Source organism: Eutrigla gurnardus, assembly GCF_963514095.1.
Source record: "Eutrigla gurnardus genome assembly, chromosome: 9".
In the NCBI taxonomy this organism is placed as follows: domain Eukaryota; kingdom Metazoa; phylum Chordata; class Actinopteri; order Perciformes; family Triglidae; genus Eutrigla; species Eutrigla gurnardus.
The window spans coordinates 23,440,232-23,464,932 of record NC_139923.1 but is presented as its reverse complement, the minus strand read 5'-3'; the positions used below and the strand labels follow the sequence as shown (position 1 = coordinate 23,464,932).

The 24,701-nt window shown below is 46.8% G+C and overlaps 1 protein-coding gene across 1 annotated transcript in view; it reads left to right on the top strand.

Moving 5' to 3' along the window:
• The window catches only part of b4galnt4a (beta-1,4-N-acetyl-galactosaminyl transferase 4a), a 113,101-nt gene that overhangs the window by 85,655 nt on the left and 2,745 nt on the right, over window positions 1–24,701 (top strand). The window contains exons 8-19 of the mRNA XM_084016988.1: window positions 6,609–6,687; window positions 16,299–16,365; window positions 18,993–19,157; window positions 19,413–19,522; window positions 20,015–20,115; window positions 20,376–20,449; window positions 20,544–22,068; window positions 22,545–22,924; window positions 23,039–23,192; window positions 23,279–23,351; window positions 24,006–24,159; window positions 24,487–24,613. Of these exons, the coding sequence (XP_083873114.1) occupies window positions 6,609–6,687; window positions 16,299–16,365; window positions 18,993–19,157; window positions 19,413–19,522; window positions 20,015–20,115; window positions 20,376–20,449; window positions 20,544–22,068; window positions 22,545–22,924; window positions 23,039–23,192; window positions 23,279–23,351; window positions 24,006–24,159; window positions 24,487–24,613 (3,009 nt within the window). The remainder of the gene's footprint in view (window positions 1–6,608; window positions 6,688–16,298; window positions 16,366–18,992; window positions 19,158–19,412; window positions 19,523–20,014; window positions 20,116–20,375; window positions 20,450–20,543; window positions 22,069–22,544; window positions 22,925–23,038; window positions 23,193–23,278; window positions 23,352–24,005; window positions 24,160–24,486; window positions 24,614–24,701) is intronic.

Here is a 24,701-nt window from a genome sequence, read left to right as displayed (position 1 = left end):
GCTTGGACTCCTCAAACTTGGCCTTCACTTCGCTCACAACGTTTCATGACTCCTCTAGTCCTTCCTGTCTCCAGGACCACCAGGAAAAACCACCCCGTGTCGCCGGTAAACACTCACACGAGACCGAATCAGATTGAGAAGTTCCAACACGCTGCTTCTCCAACCTGACTTTTTAAAATAATACCTGTGAGTTGAAAAGTGTTTTTTGTGTGTCTGTTAGCGTCTGCCTCTGTTAGCGTCTGCCTCTGCTGATACCTGCTAAGTGATGGTTTCGGCGGCGCCCGCTAGGTGCTGTCACGGCAGCCTGAAGAGTGACAGCGGAGTAGTCCGCCGAGGAACCCAGATAACCCCGTCAACGCTGCCTCCGCTCCCCGCCGGAGCTGCTGGAGCCTCGGGGCCCGTATAGACAACACGGCGGAGATTGACGTTCGCTGAAATTCCATAAACTGAGCCGTGCTGAGCTAAATCTGACGCTGTGCTTTGCAGCAAGTATGTTGTGAGCAGCTCAGACTTGTGGGATGTGATTGACAGCACGCCGAAGATCAGATGGAATATTTGTTGAAAGATATCGGAGACTAATGAGCGCTGTGGGGATCTCGTCGACGTGGCGAGGAATGAGGTCAGAGTTTAAAATAAAATATCAGTTCAGCAAGTTCTTCGCGTTCACCTGCGACGGCTTCTGGTTTCCAGACGAGGTTCTTCACCTTCAGGTGTAATGATTGAAAACAAAAAATGGCTGCCGCTGCCCTTTTGACGGCGGCGTGGCGAGGAGGGGAATCAGAAGAGGATTCCAACGTTATCAGAGATCGTCAGCTGGCATTTTGAAGGTGCAGCTTTCACTTCACAAACTGCTGGAAATGACATTTACGCCCCAAATCCTCCAGACGTGGGTTTATTCCTTTTCTTCATCCAAGTCTTTCTCGCTCTTTCATTCTCCTGCTTTTAACACACAAAAAAAAAACACTCCCATTTGTTTTCTGGGCGCGTGACTTCACAGAATTCATCAGAAGGCCGATAATAATAGGGACGGTGAGATTTAACTGTGCCTCTCCTGGCAAAACAACGAGGGAAGCTCGCGGAGAACGAGCGGTTATTTCACTACGGGATCTCTCAGTATCTATAATTGAATCATTTAAGCACTGCTGGCTATTAGCCGGCGTCGAGACTCCGAGGAAAGTATCGCACTTGTGCTGGCGGCATCATAGGAATACTGATTGAGCGCTACACCTGCAGCGCCTCGCATAAATATGGATATATTCACCTTACATACGTGTGAATGAATGTCGGTGTGCAAACATCTCCCTGATTGTGTTTGTGCAGGAGGACCGGCCTTAATGCCAACGTCTCTGCCAGGTAATTGGTCGCTCCACGCTGTAGAGGTTGAATTAGAATGAAGCTGTTTTGCGAGGCGAGCTGTAACGACTTCTCTGTCCTGCTATCTTCCCTCAGGCCGCCACTCTGCCATCTGTGTCTGTGAGTGATGGGAGCCTGCTGAGACACAAATGTAGGTTTGAGCGTGTGTGTCGGTGTGGCTAATGTTTGATCACTATGTCTTTGGGGTGTCCATGCACATCTCTGACGTTCAGATTCGGCAGCGATGCCCGAGCGGCCTGGACGGTAACGCAGGGCGACTCCTGGCCGGACGTGATTAGAGGCGGTAATGGAGACGGAGGGTCAGCTCAGCCTGAGGAGACGCAGAAATTAGATTCTGAGGAGCCGCGGAATGGATGTGTGATCTGTTTGGAGAGTGACTTGGTGAAAATTAAGGATGGAGATGAGAAGAGATCAATGGTTAGGTCGTTTTGTCAACATTCATGTCCACTTTGTGATGGGCCCTCCTGTCTAAAGCGCTCGTTGTGCAACCGAGTACAATATTACAAAATGTCTTCCAGGAAGGACGATCCAAAAGTGTGCAACGTTATCAAAATACTTTGTTGTCTCGTCTTCTCTCCTCTTTCAAAAATGAAAATGAACAAAATCGGGGCTACACAAACCCATTCCTACCAAAAGCCCCAATAATGTCATGAAACATTTATTTGGAGCATGAGAGCGAACAGTGTATTTACACTAGTGTGTGTTGAATTGGCTGGAAAATAAACTACGGTTCCCATGTTTATGATAATGAAGCCACATTCCAGCCAGGGCAACAATGTGGCTCATTGATGTGCTTTTTGGACGCTGGAGCTCGATGGCACAGAAGAATAGCTTTTACACACATACGAGTTTAGTATCATCCATTAGTTGGATCAATGGTTGGCTGTTGGATCTGTCAACATTAGGGACATGTTGTCCCTTAATCCTCTCTATTTACTAATGCACTACTAAGTGTACCTCCCATGTCCCCTGTACATTAATCCACAGTAGCTTGTATTATTTGACCTTGATGTAATGTAATAATTGCTGTGAGAAGAAGAGCATATTGCTTCTCAGTGTGGCACAAATACACAAACCACAGGAGAGCGAGGCATTGTGAGGTACTAAATGTCTTCACATAGCCATGCATTCAGGCCGGTCGCGGAGGAGAAGGAGTGTTAATACGGAAATCAAAGTGAGAACGGGGTGGACGTGGAGGCGTCGGGAACAAAAAGCATCGGAGATAATGCCGTAACGCCGTATTAGATAATTACATATGGGGGAATTGGACGCGGTAGATAGCGGCGTTGTGGAGAAGCAACGGACAAGATTGAGGAGAGGGGGGGAAAGGGAAGGGAAGGGGGATGAAGGAGAGGAGGGGGGGATGGAAGAAAGAGGATTTATTGAGGCTGCAGGGGAGAGCAGCGTGATATCTCTCTGATGGATTAGAGGAATGCATGAGAAACGTGGAGTGGAGAGGGGTGAGAGAGAGCGCGATGGGGAGAAAAGTGAAGTTTGCACGTCTCCTTGGGGCGAGTCTAAACACTGGTATCATTAATGTAGTTGAGAGGAGAGAGCACTCGCCGAGTCTTTTATTTAAAGGCCACCTGTGGGTAATGGAGAGAGGGAGAGTCTGGGTGACAGTCAGATAGCATAAATGAGAAATTGAGTTTGGGGGGGGGAAAAGCAGAGGAGATGCCAGGAAAAGTAGAATCACAAGAAATGTGCCGTAGCCGGCGGCGGGCAGATAGATGGAGGGAAAGTAAGAGAAAGAAGACAGAATGTGTACTGTTTCCATTTCCACCTCGGCTCTGCTCACCGCAAAGCAGGTTAGTAACACCCAGGGTGTGTGTGTGTGTGTGTGTGTGTGTGTGTGTGGATGGTCAACCTGTATGTCTTTGTATTTATTCCCACTAATCCGCAGTACCAACCTGAAAGGAATGTGTCTATCAGCAGGAAGAAGAAGAAAAACCCTCTCTATATGTTCTTGCCAAATACATTTTTCATACTTTGGATGATACTCTGTGAACGCCGCTTTGCTCCCGCCTGGTGTTTTCCAGCCGTCGAGCCCCTCTTTTGTCTGTCGCTATCCGCTCAGCCCAATGAAGGGAAACTGGAAACAAAGACTCCAATTAGTCAGGCAATTAGACTCTTGTTTTGTGTCCTCTACTCATCCTCTGAGTCACACGCTAATAGCTATTCTTTCCCCTCCCGTCTCTCATTTGCCCTTCACTTGCTCTTTCATGCCCCCCCCCCCCCCCCTCGCGGCGTGGCGCTCTGTAGGAAATCACAGTGTGATATTCATTGTAATGTATTTTTTCCCTTTTAAGATAGAGAAAGCCTTTATGATTCCCTCTCTGTTTCTGCTCTTCATTTGCTCTTCCATCCATCCTCTTTTTTTTTTTTTTTATGCACCCGTCTCGCTGTCCTCGTCATCCATCACAGGAAGACAGGTGTGACCAGGGCACGCGCACATAGACATGGACTCATGCAGCGCCTTTATCCTTTATATTTCAGTTCAATATCATCCTTATTGGAGTTTTGTCTCTCACCAAATCTTTCCTTTTTCTTTTCTTTATTTTCCCGAAGAATATCTTTCTTCTTCGCGCCAAATCAAAAAGAAGACGCAAAGAAATCATGCAAAGCTTAAAAAAAAAAAGGGAAATGCATAATAATAACTCAGCGGACAACTTCAGAAAACGAATCAGCAAATGTGTCGCCTCCTCAGAGGAACTCAATTACATCAAAAAGGGAAATTGCTACTGAATTGGCGGACGGATGACTTTAAATCACAAAGAGAAAGATATGTGTGTGAATAGGACTTCTTCTTCTTCTGCTGTTTCTCAGTTCTTTATTCCGCCTCGCCGTTCTATATAAGACCAACAGAAGGGGGGGGGGGGGGGTAAGCTGTGATATGATACCATCCTTTTGTCTGTCTATATCCCGGCTGTTTATCTTGTGTGTGTGTGTGTGTGTGTGTGTGTGTGTGTGCATGTTGTCTTATCTGGCATCGTATAACAGGTAAACAGAATCGTCTGAGCTGCCAGTCTGTCACTGTGTGCATTTTTTACGTTTTTACGTAAGCGGCTCGAAGAAAGAGTTCCTCAAATGTTGACGGATGATATTAAGTCGATGCGTTTTGTCTCTGTGTACATGTGTGCGATTGCTTGGTTGTTGTTTTTAAGCGTCCTCCTCGTCTGCGGTTGTGTGTCAGCCGTGACTGTGAAACGCTGTGGCGGCAGACGGCATCCTCTCGGCCCTGACATTAGATTATCCCCCAGATGGAGTCCGATTATGGGCTGAAATAGACGATCTAATGAAGGGGTCAGGAAATGTACCAATATCTCTAAAACCCATTTACAGTCATCTGCTCAGGGAGAGCAACCCAATAAACCATGGCCGCCAAAAAAGACATCAGTTTGAGTTCAGGATGTTAAAAAGCCTTGCCAACCTGAAATTCCATTTGCTAGAATTGGGGAGATACCATTTTTCTAGCATTTATTTTTCTTAAACCTTTTGTTTTGTCTGAAAGTAAATTCCACACATTACTGTTTATTTCAGTTAAGTTACATTTGTTTAATCTAATCTAATAGGCCTTTAGATTGCATTTTGTTCTGAGAAAAGTAAAATATTTTCTTTGTTTTAAGTGTGAGCTGAAGGTCCGGGATGCTGTTGCGTTTGAATGCTATGGGAAAGGGCAACGCTGGGAGCCGGCAGCAACGCTGGGAGCCGGCAGCTGAAAGAGCCACTTACGTTGGCTGAGTGTCGTTTCAGCAGCTGCACAGAGAGAGACGTTCCCTATTCATGAGAGTGACCTTCGCGAACTGTCACTTCTCTCCTGCACCTGCAGTGATTTATTGGTTACAGAACGCCGGGCCGCTGCGTGTTGTGGTCGCCGTTTGTGGGCGGAGCAACGCGCCGACACGACGCCCCCCCCCTCAGCCTTTTGTCCTTCCCGTTCAACTCGGTCAACCTGATCAGGAACACACACACACACACACACGCTGACAAATCAACACGATAACTGTAATTTGCCTTTCTGGATCGTGACTTTGGCTTCGGCTTCTCAGACGTGACGGTCGAGGCAACTTCAAAATGTTACGTTGGCCTCCGGGTCACAGCCATCTGTCACATTGTAAAGAAGTATTACATATTTTATACCTTCTAAACATGACATTTACTCTCAACCAGAGTAAGTAAAGAAATCTCTGTTTGCTAGTTTTGTATTATCTCCATTTCTTTTTCTTCGAGGGGATATTCTTCGATTCCAAACACAGACTTCATCAAAGAAGATGATTCGTCTGCTTCGAGTGATAAACAGGAGAGAAACAGGAGAGAGACGGAAACAAAGGCAGGAAAATGAAGAGTGAAAAACAACATTATATCGAATCAAAGGATATTAAAACGGAGGAGCCAAATGTTTCACAAATGACCAGGATGCAGCGACTTTTTATCATTAAAACATAACTTTTCTGTGCCTCTAAGGCTGATTCTTTATTAAACAGTACATTAATACACTAAGGATGTGAACTCCACACAAATGTGTGTGTGTGTGTGTGTGTGTGTGTGTGTGTGTGTGTGTGTGTGTGTGTGTGTGTGTTTGAGAGCTAATGATGTGTGCAGCGGTGCCTGGGCGTCTCTCATTCAGCAGCAGATGCTGGCCTATTATCCCAGCTTTGTTTTCGATAAGGAAATTGTTGCTCGGCGGCGTGTGTTGCGTTTTCAGGGTATAAACATACGCGGCCAAACTTCCAATCAGATCTTTGCTCGGTCTAAGCGGAGAGATCCAGAGGAACGCCAGAGACCGTGTGATGGTAAAATGTTGATTTATGTGCAGCATCGATTTTCCTCCACACACCATCTCAGAAAGAGTGTTTTATTCAGGACCCGAGGCTGATAATATCCTGGCTCATTGCCGTCTCTTTTGCCATCTTGCCCGTGGCCCAGATTTATCTTCGAGGCTGATTAACCTGTCTATTCTCAGGCCCTGTTGACATATGTGTTTTTATGACTTATCCTGCGCTTTTAAAGTCAAACTGTTTACCTTTCTTCGCTACAATCTCATTAAACCCGGTCTCACCTTTTAGTTTTCGGTGACCCAGAGTTGTATTTCTGGTCGGTCTCCAACACATACAGTTTTCATGATCCGGAGGTGGCTTTTTATAGATAGATAATTCTACTTTTTCTTTTTTCTTTTTTAATCAGCATCAAATATCTAACAATAGCTCTCTCTCTCTCTCTCTCTCTCCCCTCAGCCTGATCTCGTCCAGACGATACTACTTTGAGATCCTCCACAAGCAGGATGACAAGGGCTCGGATCACGTGGAGGTCGGGGTAAGCTGACCCATAAATGAACCATAACATGTCTTTGTCTCCTTCTAGCTTCTACTCTGGACATGAAATTGCTTCCACCTGTTGTTGGAAAGCGTTGTGCATTTCGTTTACATGTGCCCTGTGTTTAACAGTGATGTGGCTGATGGTGACAAATGAAAGGAAGCATTTCCTCCTTTTTACTTGGTCTCGTCTGATAAAAAACTGCATGCAGCGAACGCCTCTTGTTGTGGCTTTCCCCCCACAAAGGGGTTCGGAGCGACTATTTTTCTATTCCTCCGTCTCACTCTCCCACTGCGCCTCTCATTGCTTTACATCCCTCTCTCCAGCTTTGTTGTCCACTTCTTGTTCTACTTCTCTAACTTTTTCCGTTTCCCTCCCGTTCGCTTCGACTCTCCGCTGCACAGCTCCTCTCTCAGCGGTGGCGTTCGGCACCTCGGGGCCGAGCCGAGAGATGTGTTGGACTTAATTTCGAGATGAAGTTTTCAAAAATGAGTGGGAGTGTGTGTGTGTGTGTGTGTGTGTGTGGGAGAGAGAGTGAGTGTGTGTGTGTGTGTGGGATGAATCTCTTAACAAGCCCCGGGTTATGGGCGTCATGGTGACCATCGTCATCATCATCAGTTGCTCTTTTCTTTCACCAAACGTCGGTGTCATCTTTGCACCCTTAGGGTTAATGATTTTTTTGACTTCTTTCTCAGTCTTTCTTTATATCGTATATATTTCTGGCTTCCTATTTGTTTTTGCCATTTTTTTTTTGTTCGGTTTCCACAAGCTATTTGTCACTTCACCACTCCTTAACCCTCGACCGCAGTCTCCAGCCCGGCAGCTTTTTTCTGTGTGTTTGTCTCAAAAAAGCATCCTCCGATCTGTTCAGTGTTGTTCGGCTCAGAGTGGCGGCTTCTGGACGCCAGCTTGAAGAGGGGAGTTGACAGGGTGATGTGAGGAGCGCCGCGCTGAACTCTGATAGCTCCGCGGTGCCGAGAGGAGCACATGTGAACCCGTGTGTGTGTGTGTGTGAGAGAGAGAGAGAGAAACAGAAGCATGGATCTACTTTACAGCCAAGCCGTACTGACACTCAGCCCCAGTCTAGCTTGAGAATGGTGAATCTGGCTGAGTGGGAAGGTAGCCGTCAGTGTTGTATGAAATGTCCTGTTAGCAGCAGCAGGCCTCCCAAGTACTCCTCTGTTGCTGTGGGATGTTGTGGGTCGATTACGTGGGCGTGTTATGAATATTCTGCTGATGATGTGCAAGTGTGACTAATAAATTACCGCCCGTGACAGCCTCATCACAGTGGCAAACAAATTAAACTTCATTTGGAGAGGCTCTGCGTTGGACAAATGGAGTTGGAGTTGGTGAGCTTCAATAAAAGCTTTATGTTTTATGGTTATTGCTGTGGTTGTGTCCCTGTTTTCTAGATGGTGTAAAGCTCCGCAGGTGTTGGACCAATATGCTTACAGCTTGTCAAATACAGCAGCTTGGTCGGCGCCACCAGGGCAGCGTCTGTATGGGTGCACTGGGCTTTCAACAATGTAAACCCACCGGTATTACCCGGTCAGAGCAACAGATGTAGTAGAGAGAAAGAAAATCCACTCAGGAGAGGCGGGAGTTATTTAACCGTAGTTTTATTACGTAAATAACTAACATTTTTTTTTAGTTTTGAGGCGTAATTAAACCTAAAAAAGCAAATAAACATACGTTGGAAGTTTAATTTGAAATTAGACTTTTGTACTATTCCTGTAGACATGGACTTTTATTTTGAAAAGACACTGTCTTCATGACAAGCCGAGTCCAAAACGGACGCTGAAGGGGAACCTGGAGCCTCACTTCAATTAAATTTCATTTTATTTCTACTGTCAGGACACTTTACACGTGGAGCAGGACTAGAACACGCTCATGATTTTCGCCTCCCAGTTTGAAGCGCAGGGCCGCTGGCTAAGCTGTGGTTTTTGACGAAGTGGGAGGGTGGACGTGTTGATGAGGCTGCCGCTGCAGACCAAAAAGGCTCCTCGTTAGTTTTAATGAGACAACTGCGTCGGCGAAGTCGGTGTCTTGATCCAGGTCTGCTCTGAGAAGGAAACATGCAGGATGCTCTGGTCAAATCACTGAACCTGGCTCAACACAGTGTGTCATTGCCTGAAGCATCACGTCTCTAATTGTAATGTGGATTGTGCCATTCTCACGTTGGTGCCATCTTCGTGTAAACTAATTAAACCTGCATGTTTAATTTTGGTAAGCCCTCAACACAGCATGGACTTATTATTCTCTTCGATGCAGTTCGTAGTTCATATGGTGAAAAAGTAGCAAACAGTCTATTTAGCAACATTAGCATTCCAGCAATTCTTAAAGGAAATACGTCTCTTTATAGTTGCTTAACGCTGCACGGGTAGTGAACAGTTCCTATGGATGGAAGTGAGGTTGATGAGCCAAAACATGAAAAAACAAAACCAAAACAATGAGCTGAAAGACAATAAAGCAACGAATCTCTCAATCATTATAAAAGCAGCTTTAAAGCCGATTAATATACATACATTATCTAAACCTGGCTTCATGGATCATATGCATTCTTCTCATACAAACATACCCATAAAAATACATAGCTGTCAAGTTTTGACTTTCACATGGGGTCAAAAAAAAGTCAAATAGTCATAGTCAATAGTCATAGTCGTTTGCACTAATTAAGATTCACGGCATTGAAACTAAATGCTTTTGTCATTGGCTTGATCTGAGGACACAGATGTCCAATAAAAAAGGGTAGAGGAGACAGAAATAACGAGGAGGAAAGAAACGGGGCACGAGTGTGCAGAAAGAGATACACTCTGAGCCTCTGCTCTCTGTATCTCGTGGTATTAATCAAATCATCTGGGATTGTGTTCATGTGATTACACTAGTGAATCAAGGTCACGTTGAAATCCATCTCTCGGCCTCCATCTGCCCCCCCCCCCAACTACTCATGAGGCCATCAAAGCAGGTTTGTACTAGTAGAAACGATTTAATGAAGCGTATAAAAGTCACGCAGCAAATCAAGATGGCGTGCGTTAGAGAGAGAAAAAAAAACACCTGCGTGTGATTTAGTAGTGGAATCCATTTTTACACCTTGACAAAAAAAAATGGCAGATTTAGCGTGACCGGCCCACAACAGCGTACGCCCCGGGGCTCGCATAAATCCGTAAGGAACCGGGGCGCTCATTTGTTAAAGAGCAGATAGCGTAGAGTGTAGAGAGAGCGTCCTGTGCCATGCTGTGATTGCGTGGTCAGAGGTGCACTTCCTCCTCCGGGGGAAAGTGTTTGTTTAGCAGCGCTTGTTATAAAAAAATACACGAGGGTGTAAACATCAGTCGAGTTACCTTTTGGCGAGAAAATGAGAGCGGGATCCCCTGTTCTGTGTGAAGGAATTAGGGAGGATGTGGAACAAGGACAGCGTTACAGACGGGAAGAGACAGGTGTGGAATATGTGCCTTTCTCCAGGGGATGGAAACCAGCACATCTGTATGTTTGAACATCAGGCCGGCGGATGTGGAGTTGTGAGGATGAGTAGGCACATTAGGAAACCCCGCCTTCTGACTGAACCGCCCCACTTCTCCCATCTAACTCTTTCTCTTCTGCTGTTTAACATTAAAGTTTCTTAAACATCATCCAGATCTTAGTCAGTGACGAATGCCGGCCGCTCCTCCACCCTGTAATGGAAAACACCTCTCGCTTGGCCGAGTGAGAGAAGGAGGGAGTGTCGGCCATTAAACGGTGTGATGGAGAGGGCGAGGCGGCGGCGGGAGAAAGATGAGAGGAAAGTCCGGCCTTAATTAGTAACGGCAACTTTATGGAGAGGCCTGTTTGGATTTTAATGTGGGGGGATTTTAACGGCCCCCAGTTTTTTTTTTTTTTATCACTCCAGCTTCAGACGGACGACCGATTAGTACACACAGCCATGTGTGCCCCCCCCCCCCTCGCCTGCAGAAACCCCACAGAGTCACAGAGGCTTTCAGTCAGGCGTGACCACGCACACACTCAGGTCTCTCAACATCTGCCTCACGCTTTCCCACCTCACTATAACCCGGCCCATGTGACCTGTAGCCAGCTGTTAAAGTATATCGTGTGTGTCATTTTTACTTTGGAACTAATTTAGCTTTCTCTCAGTTTCTTTGCCACTTCAACGCCTTTTTGGGTTTGACTGTCGTGCAGCACCTCTCAGACATGGAGTCGTTTTTCTTGCCTGATTTCCCTTTTCCGGTTCTTTACCTTGTCAAATTGCACTTTTAACTTTTTTCTAGTGGCCATTATCATCTAGTTTATTTATTATTCGCCCTTCATTACCATGCACAAATTTGTTCTGCTCCTCCTATATGTTACTGTTTTATTTTGAAGGGATGAAGGTGCGTGTTTGGTGGCGATGTCACTCAAACAGGCGTTAATCTTCATCTCACCAACCAATCGCTCTTTAAAGGCAGAGTAGGTCATTTGGAAAACACAGAGGCTGACTTTGAACGCATCGCCGAACTGAAAAAGTCCCGCCCCCTACGTTCAGACCTCTCTTCAAAGCCACTCCCCCAGAACGGCAAACAAGTGCTCAACATCGGCAGAGTGCCCACAATCAGACCATCCAATTATTTACCCCGGACCTACTTTTTTCATTGGACGGGGTTTTTACAGTCACGGCCGCAGATGACATTTTTTATGTTTTTATGTCAGAGTATTTAATGTATTCCTTGGTATCGGTATGATTCGTAATAGAATCACCTACTCAACCTTTATTGACACCTGATGCTTTTATCGCCGAGAAGGCATCGTCAATGCCAGTCAACACTCCGTCACGGCTCTCCCTCGTCATGACGACGGGGACAAGTGCGTGAATCCTCAACAGGGAGATCTCATCATGTAACCGAATATTATTCTCATTGATGTTACTCCCATTAGAAATCAGTGTGCGCTACGCTACGGGGATTTAAAAGCCGTTAGTCGAGCTGATGGTCATATCTCTCCTCTCGTCTTTCAACGCTTTCGCTTGTCATCATGCAGATTTGATCCGACGCTTCCCAGAGAGCACCTTCCCGCACACGACACACTGTTTAAGTAGAGGAAAAAGAAAGAAGGAAGCCGCGTAGTGTCCTGTCAACCACCCTCATCGTGCCCTTGTCATATCAACTTTCATGTGCTTGCATCATCTTGTAAGCGCCTCACTGAAACTTGCAGAGATGCAACGTTATCGGATTTGGAAATTGCGACTTGAGTAGTTTGAAATTTTAATAGCCTCCAGCCGTTTCTCAGTATGTCGTATTTCTGGCGAGCAATGACCCCGAGATCAGTGAGTGTGTGGCAGCTCCAGGGAACGGTTCTCATGTCCATTACACTTTTGGATTCATATTTCATTCAATACATTTTGAGAGTGGCTGGTTTTAGTTGAATGTGTCTTTTACATGCTCATACATTCAGCATTATGCTGAAGTCTGCGGCTGTAGAGCGGACACGGTATTTTAGCAGGTGTGCCGGGACTTGACTCAGATGTATTGAGAGCTCTGGTTCTCTGGTTCCCCCTCAGAGCACGCAGGGCGGTCGGATCGCGACACGCCAGCGATTGCTACGGATATTGGGCTCATTTGTCTTTATGAAATGTCTGGTTCTTCGAGACGTTGGGCTAATGTATAATTCAACGTAGAAAATAAAACACCCCGTCACTGCATCCACCTCCTCAGCTCCCTTTGAATATTGTTCCATCGTTCCCCCAGGCGAGACATGATGTGACATGCAAAACGAGCCGCTGTTTTCATGTCAGTGTGACGGGGAATACACGTGTTTCGCTCTGTTTAGGTGTCAATTTGAATAAGAGCAGAATCAATCACAAGCTTTATGTCCTAGGTGCCTTTTTGGGGCTTTATTTTGCTGTCTGCGTCCTTCAAATTTCATTATATATATTTGCTTTGCCACATTTATTGTCAAGTAAACATGGAAACGCCCCCTAAACGACTGCATTCATTTTCTCAGAGGTAGTTTGTGTTGCAGAGTGAGCTTGATCTTACAGAAACAGAGTTCACAGTTACAGCATAGTTTTGTATCTGTTGAGTAAAATAAAATAAAAAGCAGGGATGTTCCAGTTACCTTATATATAATGCAATGTACCTCAACATGTAGCTCACAAGTCAAATGACACAAAACAGTCATAAAGCATCAGACGTTTCTAGGAAACCAATGTAAAACCTGAAAGCTGTTACCTCCGGTTTCCAGTCTTTATGCTAAGCTAAGCTAACTGGCTGCCGGACGTTGCTTCATTTTTACCGTATACGAGAGATTGGAGTCAATCTTCCGATCTAACTCTTAGCATATTCCCAATTATGTCAAAGTATTCCTTTGTAACAGCAGACACAAAAGCCACATTCCCCTAAACCTAACCAACGAAGACAGAGACGAACCCTCGAAGGTCATTCGTTAGCTTGTTAGCTGCCCCTTGTTTGCACCACATCTACAGGATGTAATTATTGGCTCGCTGGCGACATGTTATTCTCAGCGAAGTCACCGTTTCCCGCGGCCGAACACTTGTCAACAGTAACACAAAGGCGGGTCAGCGAGGGAGCTGGTGCTGTGTTCTACCTTTCATTCAAACCCAGAATAAGAGATCACAGACTAAAGGGGGGGTGAAGGACCATTTATAAGACTCATCAGCTGTGTCTCCTCTGTAACAACCTCCACTCTGTTTGTGTCCTGTGATGGTTTTTGTGCAGAGATAGTTGTCTAATGATTCAGTGGGTTTAAAGAGAACACAGAGATCCATCACATGGTGCGTTTCAGAAGGATTGTTTGCAGGACCCAAGAATCGAAACCCCCAAAGCCTTTTGTAGGATTTTTATCTCATTGGAACCCTGAAGTCCACTTCTTTCTCTCCCGCTGTCTTGTTTGTTTTTCTTCTCTTTTTTAAAACTAAACCATAACTCTGAGAACAAACAAGCCTCTCTGAATCAATATTTACCTCATCTAACCCCTGATCCAGCCTCGGGCCGCTTCTCGGGGCCCCTTTGTCTCACAACCCAACTTTGAGAGTTTAGATCATTTTAATCTTATATCAGTCTGCAACTTTCATTATAGATGTATGTGTTTGTTGTTTATTGTTCTTACTGTCGGTAAATCCCATGAAAAAAACAGAAACAACAATGCATTAAGCCCCAACCCCATTCGCTCCTATTGAAGATGTACATCTTATAGGTCACAAATGTATAGTTTTATTTTTAACGAGCGTGAAGTGATTAAATACAGCTGTCCTTTTTGGTCTTTTCACTAGAATGATAACTGTTGAATCACCTTCCGTGTCCTTCAGTCTCAGTCGCCAGCATCTGAAGAGTAGCTCACGTTGTGCAGTGACCTTAAAACACCATCATGCAGTTTCCAGGTTGTGCTGCCATCAAACAAAGAGTGACCTCACAGAGTCACCCAGCCTCCCTCGTATAAATGAAGGTTAGATAAATAGTATGCAGCAGTGTAGTCGCGCTCTTTCCCTGTCTTTCTCCCTCTGGCAGGTGTCGTCAGGCTTGTTAACGTCCGTCTTGTAAAGACTTTTCCCCCCGTTTACCAATTCGGGCTGAAGGCCAAGTGTGCACAATTGAGACACGGAAGAAAAGGCCAGATTGGAAACAGACACAGCCGGACGGACAGCCTTTGTCCGGTCGAGGCTGTCTGATCCGATTCGCCTCCGTTCCGTGTATCCCCCGGGACCGGACTGTGACGCCGCTAAATGAAAGCGTTTATTCCTGTTCATCTTATTGAACCTGAAATCTGAATCGATTTTGACGTAAAAATGAGAAAGGTGAGACGGTTCCATCATGTCGTCGCGTCTTACAGCGACTTCATATCCATAGAGCCTCTGGCTCTGGAGCGGCCGATTGAATTGAAGGAAACGATTTGTGTGTGTGTGTGTGTGTGTGTGTGTGTGTGTGTGTGTGTGTGTGTGTGTGTGTGTGTGGGCAACAAGCCACACACTCTTTATGCGACACGCAGCAACACCCTCTTTTGGCCAACAATATCAAACCCTCATATGTCACCGGGTGGACCAGGAATGATGAAACGTGATGAAACAACACTGCCGGCTGCCCGCTGCCATTTTGCTCTGCGATCGGTACTTTTTATTATTTCCCCTCGGATATCGATTTTCTTTCCGCTCTGTTGAACTTGTGGGTCCAGCGAGCCGGCCTCTGCTCCTTCCTGCTGCTCCTCGTCAACACTGTTACTCAGAGGACACGCCCGTACCCCACAGGTGCACACACACACACACAGATAGTGTGTGTGTGTGTGTGTGTGTGCATATAAGGAGCACATGAAAAAACCCTCATCTAGAGGCACACCAGGTCAGTTCCTCCCTCGGGGGAACCTGTCATCTTCTACAATCCACAGGGTGCATTTTGAGATAGGCCACATGTGGGTTCATGCAGCATTTTAAGTGTTTATGTGTTGGCCACCAGAGTGTCGCGCTGCATTGAGAAACAGGGTGGACCCCAGGTTTGACAATATCCATACCTGCACACGAGTAAACCACGAGTCACAGCATCACTGGTCATTAAATCTCACTTCAAATTTAACACCAAAAAATGGAAAAACATGTTTAATTTCGTTATTTTGCAGCAATACATCCAACCAAGCTGCGATTTAAAAATATATATATATATTGTCAAACCACTGCCTCCATTTTTGAAGAATTCCCACAAAACACTGCCGTTTCTCCAAATCAGAGTCACGTTTGTGACACTCCGACTCGCAGTCGCAACCTCACAAGTTACCAGTGACACGCGCTCTTCTCCCTTCCTCGAGTCGCAGCTCTGACAGCCATCGGACTCGACCTTGAGGACAAACCACTCTGAAATCCTGACAGCCGGACGCCGAAGCCCTGGGTGGCCCGCTGAGCTGCTCCCTGCTGCTGCTCAGCTGGATGCGGCGCCGTGTCCTTGTTTGTTGTTCTACATGTGTACTGGTTTCGGGGCGTGTGTGCACCTCATTATAAATACGGTTAGAAAACACATTCTGGGCTTTTACGCGGCAGCGAGGCGTGAATGGCAAAAAAATCGAAAAACCTTAAACGTGTGTAAGATTTGCATAGACACGTGGAGGTGTTTGGATTTGACCCGGGGGTCGGGGAACGGCCCGTCTCCTGTGATTACGGCCTGGGTAATGAGAAATGACGCGCTAATTGTAAAATCTATTTAGAGGAATGGTATCTCCTCGCCCTCTCTTGATTTCTCCCCTCACGCTACTCCCCGTTTTCAGGTCACTCGATCTTCCTCTTCACACCTACTTGTCACGGCTCTGGTCTCGCTCTATTTTCTCCGGGTTATTTTCTTTAGCTCTTGTTTGCTCCTTCCTCCCTTACGGCCTCAGGTTTCTTCTTTATTTGTTCGTGTGCCACGCACTGTTTTTTTGACCCCTGCTTCCTCTTCTTTGTCTGGCTAAGTGTGTTTATACAAAAACCCAGCGTGTGATCGATCCCGCGATGTTGCCGGGATCAATATCGGGGAGAGTGTCGCTGTTTAGCCTGCGAACAGTGATGGATGGTTTCTGCTCACCTTTATGCTTTCCACGTGTTGACATTTAGTTCTCGCCTCTCACTCAATCCCTTTTTTTCTTTCCATGTCTGCTTTCTCCCGCAGTGGCGTCCATTCCTCCCCGGCCTGAAATACGAAGTGATAGACTCGGCCTACATCTCCCTGTACACAGGTAAGAGCCGGTCTGCCCTGCTGACGCATTGCATAAAAAAAAAGATGCACATAGGACTCTTTAACAATATAAAGAAATACTTCTCTTGTGCATTTCTGGTCTCTTTGTTTCGCTCAGAGCCAAATGGAAACAGGAAATCATGCTATAAAAAACCCACGTCATTAGTCCCGTCTGGTATCGATCAGGTCTTTAATGTCACATAATCAGCTTTTTCTTTTTGTGCCTGTAACCAACTCGCATGTATCGTCAAAGTCTTGATAAAGGCTTCAAATCCATATGTTCCTTTTGTTTCATATTTGTTTCCTAGATGAGGAGCTGCAGATCGGGCCTGTGAGAGCGTGGCATGTCTTCCATGCGGGGGCTAAAGAGAAGCTACAGAATATAACAGATGCTCTATTTTTCTCCATAGGTGTCGTTCGCGGCAGAGATGAGAAACAGCAGCTCCTGAAGTAGATCTCTAGTCTAACCTCTATAGCTCCCGAAATAGCAGCGTGTCACGGGGCTTTCGGCATCGTTAACAAGGGAAAATGCTGCCAGCTGCACAGAGAATGATGTGTGGAGTTGTCATTTTGGGCAAAGCTGCGCGGGTTGCTAGGGACGTATGCCGGCTTGTTTACCGGCTACGACGGGGGAAGAAGGAGGCCTTGTACAGCAGATGAGGTCACCTGCTGGATTCAAACATTACCATCTCCTCATCTGTCTCCCTCCACCCGTCACTTCCTGCTCCTCCCTTTATGTCATGTGTTTCTCCATTTCCTAACCGAGGAAAATGTTTTATATTCATTCCCCTTTGAGACAGAGGGACGTCTGTAGGTGATCGCGTGTTGAAGCCAGGATTGGTAATCCGGAGAAATTAGCACAAATGACACAAGATTTTAACAATGGGGATAAAAACCAACCCCGTCTTGCAAACTCACGCTCCAAAAGATATTGAATGTAGGGAGAAAGTGGCTGACAGCCCGTCCCCCATAATGATCATAATGACCGTAAACAACATGGCTGTTGTTAGTGTTCACACCTGTCAGCAGCAGAGCACGCAGGCAGACAGGTAGGCAGGTAGACAGGCAGACAGGCAGGGCTTATTACAATCCTGTGGCATCCACAGATACCAGATTTATTTATTTATTTTGTCAGAGCATTTGATTTATGGACTTTAAGAAGATTAACAACCATCTGTTTTCATATTAAGGGATCCTGAACTAAACTTTCCAGCTCATTTTCGGTCTGTGCTGTTATTAAATTATGCATGTACGCACTTTAACTCATCTTTTAATTGATTGATTCATATTTTCAGAATTTATGATCTGGATGGTCAAAAAATCCTGCTGACAAAAACAAAATGACGTTTGTGTTGCAACGATTAATCTATTATTAAATTAAAATTAAATGAATCATCAACTAGTAATTTTTTCAAGAATATAAGTAAAAATTCTCTGATTCCAGCTTCTTAAATGTGAATATTTTTATGGTTTATTTACATCTCCATGACATTAAACTGTATATCTTTGAGTTGTGGATAAAACATGTTATTTCAGTATGTCATCTCGGCCTTTGGGAAACATTGATCAAACCTTTTTTCACCATTTCAGACATTTTGTTGATTAAACAACTAATCGATTAATGAAGAAAACAGTGTAATCCACAATGACAGTAATCGTTAGTTGCAGCCCTGTTATCTAATATTTACAAATCTTATTGTCTTTTATGTCAGGATCACTGTTCATAGTACATAATATTTGAATTTGCGGGGCAGTTTAATACGGCGGTAAAATAATACAACAAATACATCTCTTTAGTGGTGTGATAATGCCTTTTCACTTGAGAATCAATGGGAATGCACATAAAAGCACAACCCAGATGGTAGCTGTTTATGCATTTCCACCATCACACACACACACACACACACACACACACACACACACAACATGATAAATGGCTGCCATATGTGCGTGCTATGACCACATGGCTGAGGTAATACTGATATCTGTGCCGTACAGAAAAATGCTGTATATTTTTTTTTTATTACAACATGATATCAAATGAATCAAAGGGAAAGGAAGGAGGGTTCTGTTGTTCTCTTTGCTTGTTTGCTTCGTTTGAGGATTTCAGTAACGTAGATAATTAGTCTTGGCGAGGCTTGTGTGTAGTCGTAAACTGAGGATCTGACAGCACATCGTTAGAAGAAAGGAAGTTAAATAAAATTGTCTCCGTGTAGCGTGTGCACACAGATACACTGAATGTGCACGGTCCAACCTAAAAATGATGCTGACCGCCACGTTAATTATAAAGCATTTCTCCCATCAGGCCTTGCTCCTGACACTCCATTAATCACAGATGCTCTCCCCTCCTTCCCTGCTATCGATTGGTATAATTATTACTCTGCTCTGCTTCGTATTTGTTTTCATCCAACTTTTTTTTTTCGGATCCTCTCACCTCACCTTTTGTTTCTGTTCTCCTCCTTTTGCTCCCTTTTTTTCTCCCCACTCCTCACCTTTTCACGGTTGTGAAAGATTTATGATGATTGGCACATTTTCCTTCCGACGACTGATGTCAAATTTGTCCGTCATTAAATCCATCAATCAAATAAAAACACATCATCTGTGTGCGTGTCTCTCTGTACTTTTCAGACGAGTCCACTCTGAAGATGAACAGCGTGGACCACATCCCCCAGACCTTGGCCAGTCACATCCGTCTCCCGGAGGAGGCTCAGCCCCGGGGTGCTCGGGGAGGCCGCATGGCGCAGCACGGGGCGGATATGCTGAAGCCGGACCCCAGGGACACCTTCTACAGCAGTAAATCTAACACGCCTGTCACCATTTTTCTGTCCTCATCCTGATTTTCTGGCCTGTCATTTTCCCTAACTGACTGATTGACTGTCTGGCTCACAGTATCTCTGACTGCCAGTTTAGCTTTAGTCAGTCTACTGTCATTTCCTCCGGCTGGCAGTGTTCGTCACCCCGATCATCTCCCAGCTTTCTCAAATTTAATATACACATTTCTTTGTACCTGATCTCAAATATTTACCTCCCCCTTCTCTCTCTCCTCAGCTCCCATGATCGACCCTTCCCGCCTGGAAAACGTTCTTCCGGCATGCCTCTACTCTCCAACCTACGTGGTCAAAGATTTCCCCATCGCCAGATACCAGGGCCTGCAATTTGTAAGTCCCTGGAAAAAGACCCTCGACTCCGGGATGTGTGGTGATTTTTTTTGTGTGTGTGTGTGAGAGCTCTTATTTAAATTCGACCCCTGGACTCATCACAAGTGCCTATAATTACGACAGTAGTACTTTAACTGGCTTTAAAGTATCCCATTACAGAGTCAGCATATTCACTGTCCAGAGAAGTTAAGCACATGCTGGTTTGGACATCACCACTGCATCACTCCTGCTGTATGAGAGCATGTTGAGGATGCAGGTGTTAGATAGTGTTGAGCTCTGCTCCCCCCTTTAGGACAACACTAGTTACTGCAGCAGCTGCAGAGAGAAGACCAAAACACAGCAAATCTATTTAAGGAATTGACATAAATCACTGTACATTATAAAGAGTAAGTGGCTGATTTTGTTGATATAATATATAAAGTTCTGTTGAATGAGAATGAAGTCCCTTATCAGTGTTTTTTTTCTGGGTTTTGTGAATGTTCTTTCCTTCAGGTCTATCTGTCCTTCGTTTACCCCAACGACTTCACGCGTCTCACCCACATGGAGCGAGAGAACAAGTGTTTCTACAGAGAGTCCCCTATCTATTTGGAGAAGTAAGGACATTACTGCTTTTATCTCTTTCCGAGAGCAACGGGGACATTTGTCTCTGTCTTGTATACGTGAGCGAGCAGCACGACGATTATGCAGAATAACTGCTCGAGTGTCTGTGAATTTGATGGCAGTGATTCATGCAACCTCTCACTAAGAGTTGATTATGCTGTAAGGCACATTGAGACCTTCTTTCAATGCATGGGGACGTGTGTGTGTGTTAATGTGTGTGTTAATGTGTGTGTGCTGCCTCCTCTTGTGCCAGGTTTGGTTTCTACAAATATATGAAGATGGATGAGGAGGAAGACGACAGACCGTTCTTCTTCCCCAACCCAGATGGTAACGAAAAATGAACCAACACCCACTGATTCACACGTGTGTACTGTACACACACGCACACACACTTTCAACTTTGTGTCCTCTGTGTCGCCAGATTTCCTGGATGAAGAGGAGGTGGTGGATGTAGAGGACGAGGCAGAGATCGTTGGCACTCAGGCGCCCAAGAAGCCCTCGCATCCCAGCCAGACCATCCGCACCGCCAACCCCTCCCACCAGCACACGAAACCCGCGCCAACGCCAGCTGGCAGAGAGGCGGAAGAGGAGGAGGCCCCTGATGATGATGAGGAGGAGGAGGGAGCCGTCAACAGTATCAGCCGCCGCCGAGAAAGGAGACACTTCCCTCACAGAGACGGACAGATGGGGAGGGATCTGGACGGGGACTGGGGTCGAGATCACACAAGCATGAGGCAGGACACCAGGACGGGAGTCGATGAGCCCAACACCCGGGCTCTGCAGCCTGACACGGACAGCGTGGTCCACGGTCGCTCCCTGTCCTGGATCCGCACCGGGCCTGCAGAGTTGAGCCCCGGCAGGAAGGGAGGAGGAGCAGGTGGCGGGGGAGGGGGAGGAGAGAAGGGAGCTGAAACTCTACCTAAACTGAGCAAGTCGTCCCTCCTTTTCCCCCAAAAGTCCTCCCTCTCTGCCCTTGCCAGCCGAGCCAAGCAGATCCTCAGCAACTCTGCCCATGGCAACAACCTCCGTGATAACAAGCTCCCCGGAAACAAGAAGGAGAAGAGGGAGGAGAACAAGATCTACATCACCAGGCCTCGGCCTGCCAAGGAGAGGGAGAGGGACAGGGAGAGGGAGAGGGCGGAGCGTCGAGAGAGGAGGGAGGAGAGGGCGTCGCGCCACCCTAGGGAGGTGTTCCCGGGGGTCTTTCTGTACCAAACTGGGAAGACCACCAGGCTGGTCAACCTGGGTGCCAAAGGACACGCTGGCGGAGGCGTAACTGGTGGTAGAAGTCCTGTTAGTGCCCCTCAGCTTTGGCCCAACCTCCCTACAAAAGAGGGTAAGGCGTTAAGTCACAATGGAAGCATCAACATACGAGATGAAAGTGTGCACAAGTCTGCCATCAGGGCAAAGCAAGCAGAGAAGAGCAGAAGGAAAGGGGAGCACCGGGATTTAAAGACTACTGTTGCTGCTGACGTGCTCAGCAAAGACCCGCTGACCCCTCTGTCCCAGCATCAAGACCCGCCTCCGGTCACCCAGCTACGGTTAAATTCCACCGAAAACACACTCCAAGGTCAGACACGGGTGACCTCTTACCTCAGGACCTCCGAGATTACCGAGTCCCAACCGCGGCCGGAGCCAGACCCCAACCCGGCAGAACTCGGCCCGGAGACAAGCCGCTCTAATCCTGACCCCGACGCCGAGCCAGAGCCGGAGGAGGGCGAGATGTCGGATTACAGCTACGAGGAGGTCGAGGCCCGGCCAGGTTGGGCGGAGGAGAGCATCAACTGGCAGAGGACCTTCTCGGTCAACCCGATGGACTTTGAGCTGCTGCGCTCCGACTGGAACGACCTGCGCTGCAACGTGTCCGGCAACCTCCAGCTGGCGGAGAGCGAAGTGGTGGACGTGCTGGCTCAGTACATGGAGAAACTCAACGAACGCAACGGAGGGTGAGGATAAAGGGGGAGAGAGGGGGGGGAGGGTAATGTGGGACTAAAAGGCGGCTTATGTTTTCCCTGCAACCTTGTGAGTTTTCATGCGGTTTCTGTGCTCCACCATTATGTAAAGCAAGAAGTCATTTCCCTGAGAACATATTGGTCATGCCCCAGTGCTCTGACTCCATGTTAGCGGTCCTCCATGTGCTGATTACCATTTTTCTGCAGCGGTGCTTACAAACATTGATATAATTTGTGTAAATGAGCTCTGTTTTCATTTTTAGCCCAAATCACACGACGCTGAATTCGTTTGCCAGAGATAATGAGGAGCCACATTTTTTTAAGTGGTCTTCCTACTCTCAAACAATAAGTACACCAGTTGTGATATAAGAAATGTTTGCGTCCTCTACCTCGCTTTCATATTATATTTCAGAGCATGTACAAACATTCTGTGCTTCTGAAGCCTTTTTTTCTCCCTGCCTCTGCCCCAGGATCTACACCCTGCTGCGAATCGTCAACGTGGAAAAGCGCCGCGACTCGGCGAGAGGGAACCGTTACCTGGTGGAGCTGGAGCTGATGGAGAGAGGCCGCAGCGTGGTGCGTCTGTCGGAATACATCTACCTGCTGCTCCACCGCGGCAGGCAGGGCGAGGAAAGCCTGGAGAACACGGACTTCGCCCCGGCCTCGGCGCCGGCTTCGGCCCCGTCGGCCGCCACGTCCAGCCTCACCACGCCGCCGCCCCCTCCCTCCACCCGCCCCCCCGCCCGGCCCGGCGCCACCCCCTGGAGCACCGCCTACGCCAAGCCTCTGCTCTGCCAGCCGGTCATGCTGCAGTGGAGACGAGATGTCATGGTGCACTTCGTGGTGCCAGGTCAGAAACTGAATAAATTGCATATTAATAACCGTCACACTGAGATTAATCAGCCAGAAGAAGAATCATTTCTTTTAATCTGTCTGCTTTTTCGCTTTTCTGACCGTCCTTCAGTGAAGAACCAGGCTCGCTGGGTGCAGCAGTTTATCTCTGACATGGAGAATCTTCACCGCCAGACGAAGGATGACAATTTCAGCATCATTATCGTCGACTTTGAGAGCGAAGACATGGACGTGGAGCAGGCGCTCAGAGAGAGCAGCGTGCCGAGGTGTGTGTGTGAAACTTCACCACAAAACATTTTCAACTTGCTTTACAACACCTTCAAGGTTTGTGTGTTTGTTTTTGTCTCGACAGATACGAGTATCTGAGGAGAGAGGGGAACTTTGAGCGCTCAGCGGGACTGCAGATCGGAGTGGACACCATCGAGGTTAGAGGAACGAACGCCCCACAGAGGCGACGCGACAATATGTGTGCTGACAAAGAAAAGGCCACTCAGCTGAACTTCAGCCGCTCACAGTGACCGCGCGACCTTTACTGATGGACAGACAGAAAGAGCACTCATGCATAATGAATACATCGCCGCTCGGCCGGTCTGTCACCGGGGCCGCGGGTCTCACCCTCCTCCCGCTTCCCATAGTGCCTGCCTCTGGTTGACAGGGAATCGCTTAGACAGTACGCTGCATTTCCTCTGTCATGTGTATGCCACCGCTGTCACATTCGTTCCCTTTCACAGGTTGTGTGTGTGTGTGTGTGTGTGTGCTCTTACACACACTCACCCACAGGGGGGGGTGGAGCCGCTGGAAATATGGACAGACGTTGAGCCGTCAGTTGAGTGTCAGCGCTGTCACGGCGGGATGACAGCGCCGTCACTCATGTCTAAGTGACCTGCGGGGAGCTGGAAGGGGAGACAAGCCACCGCTGCTGAGCCCAGACTTCTCACTTCTTTTTAATCTTAAAATCCCGTATTAGGCGAACGCGAACACGGATTTAGAATCGTCAAAACCTTCACGCTCATTTTCCTTCTTTTTTTCTCTGACATACGAAAGACGTGATGAACGTTTGTTGGTGTTTCCTCTTGCAGGATAGCCACAGCATCGTGTTCCTGTGTGATCTGCACATCCACTTCCCTCTCAACATCTTGGAGAGCATCAGGAAGCACTGTGTGGAGGGACGCCTGGCTTTTGCCCCGATCGTCATGAGACTCAGCTGTGGCAGCTCGCCAGCAGAGCCTGATGGTAACACACAGCAAAACACACACACACACACACACACACAGCAAAACACACACACACACAGCAAAACACACACACACAATACAAGCATGTATGTGTGGGCTCGTACAGGAATAACCCTGCTCACGTATTGCTTTCAAGTTTTTTGTGGTTTCATTCAAACTCATAGATCCAGATAGCTACTTTGAATTCATAATCCATCTTTTTTATTTTACATGCATAATCAAGGCTCTTGCATCAGAAGCGCAAACTTGCAACGGCGTGCAAAGGGAGGAATATTTTACTACTATGCTTTTAACTTTTTTTCTTTCTTTTTTTTTCTTTCCTCAGGTTACTGGGAGGTGAACGGCTTTGGCCTGTTTGGAATCTACAAGTCTGATTTTGACAAGATCGGAGGGATGAATACGGAGGAGTTCAAAGACCGCTGGGGTGGAGAGGACTGGGAGCTGCTGGACAGGTAACCCGGCAACAAGCCCACACAGCAGCCCTGCAGTGAATACTGTTAGAAGTTTACTGTTACACTTTGAAATGATTTGATCATTGTA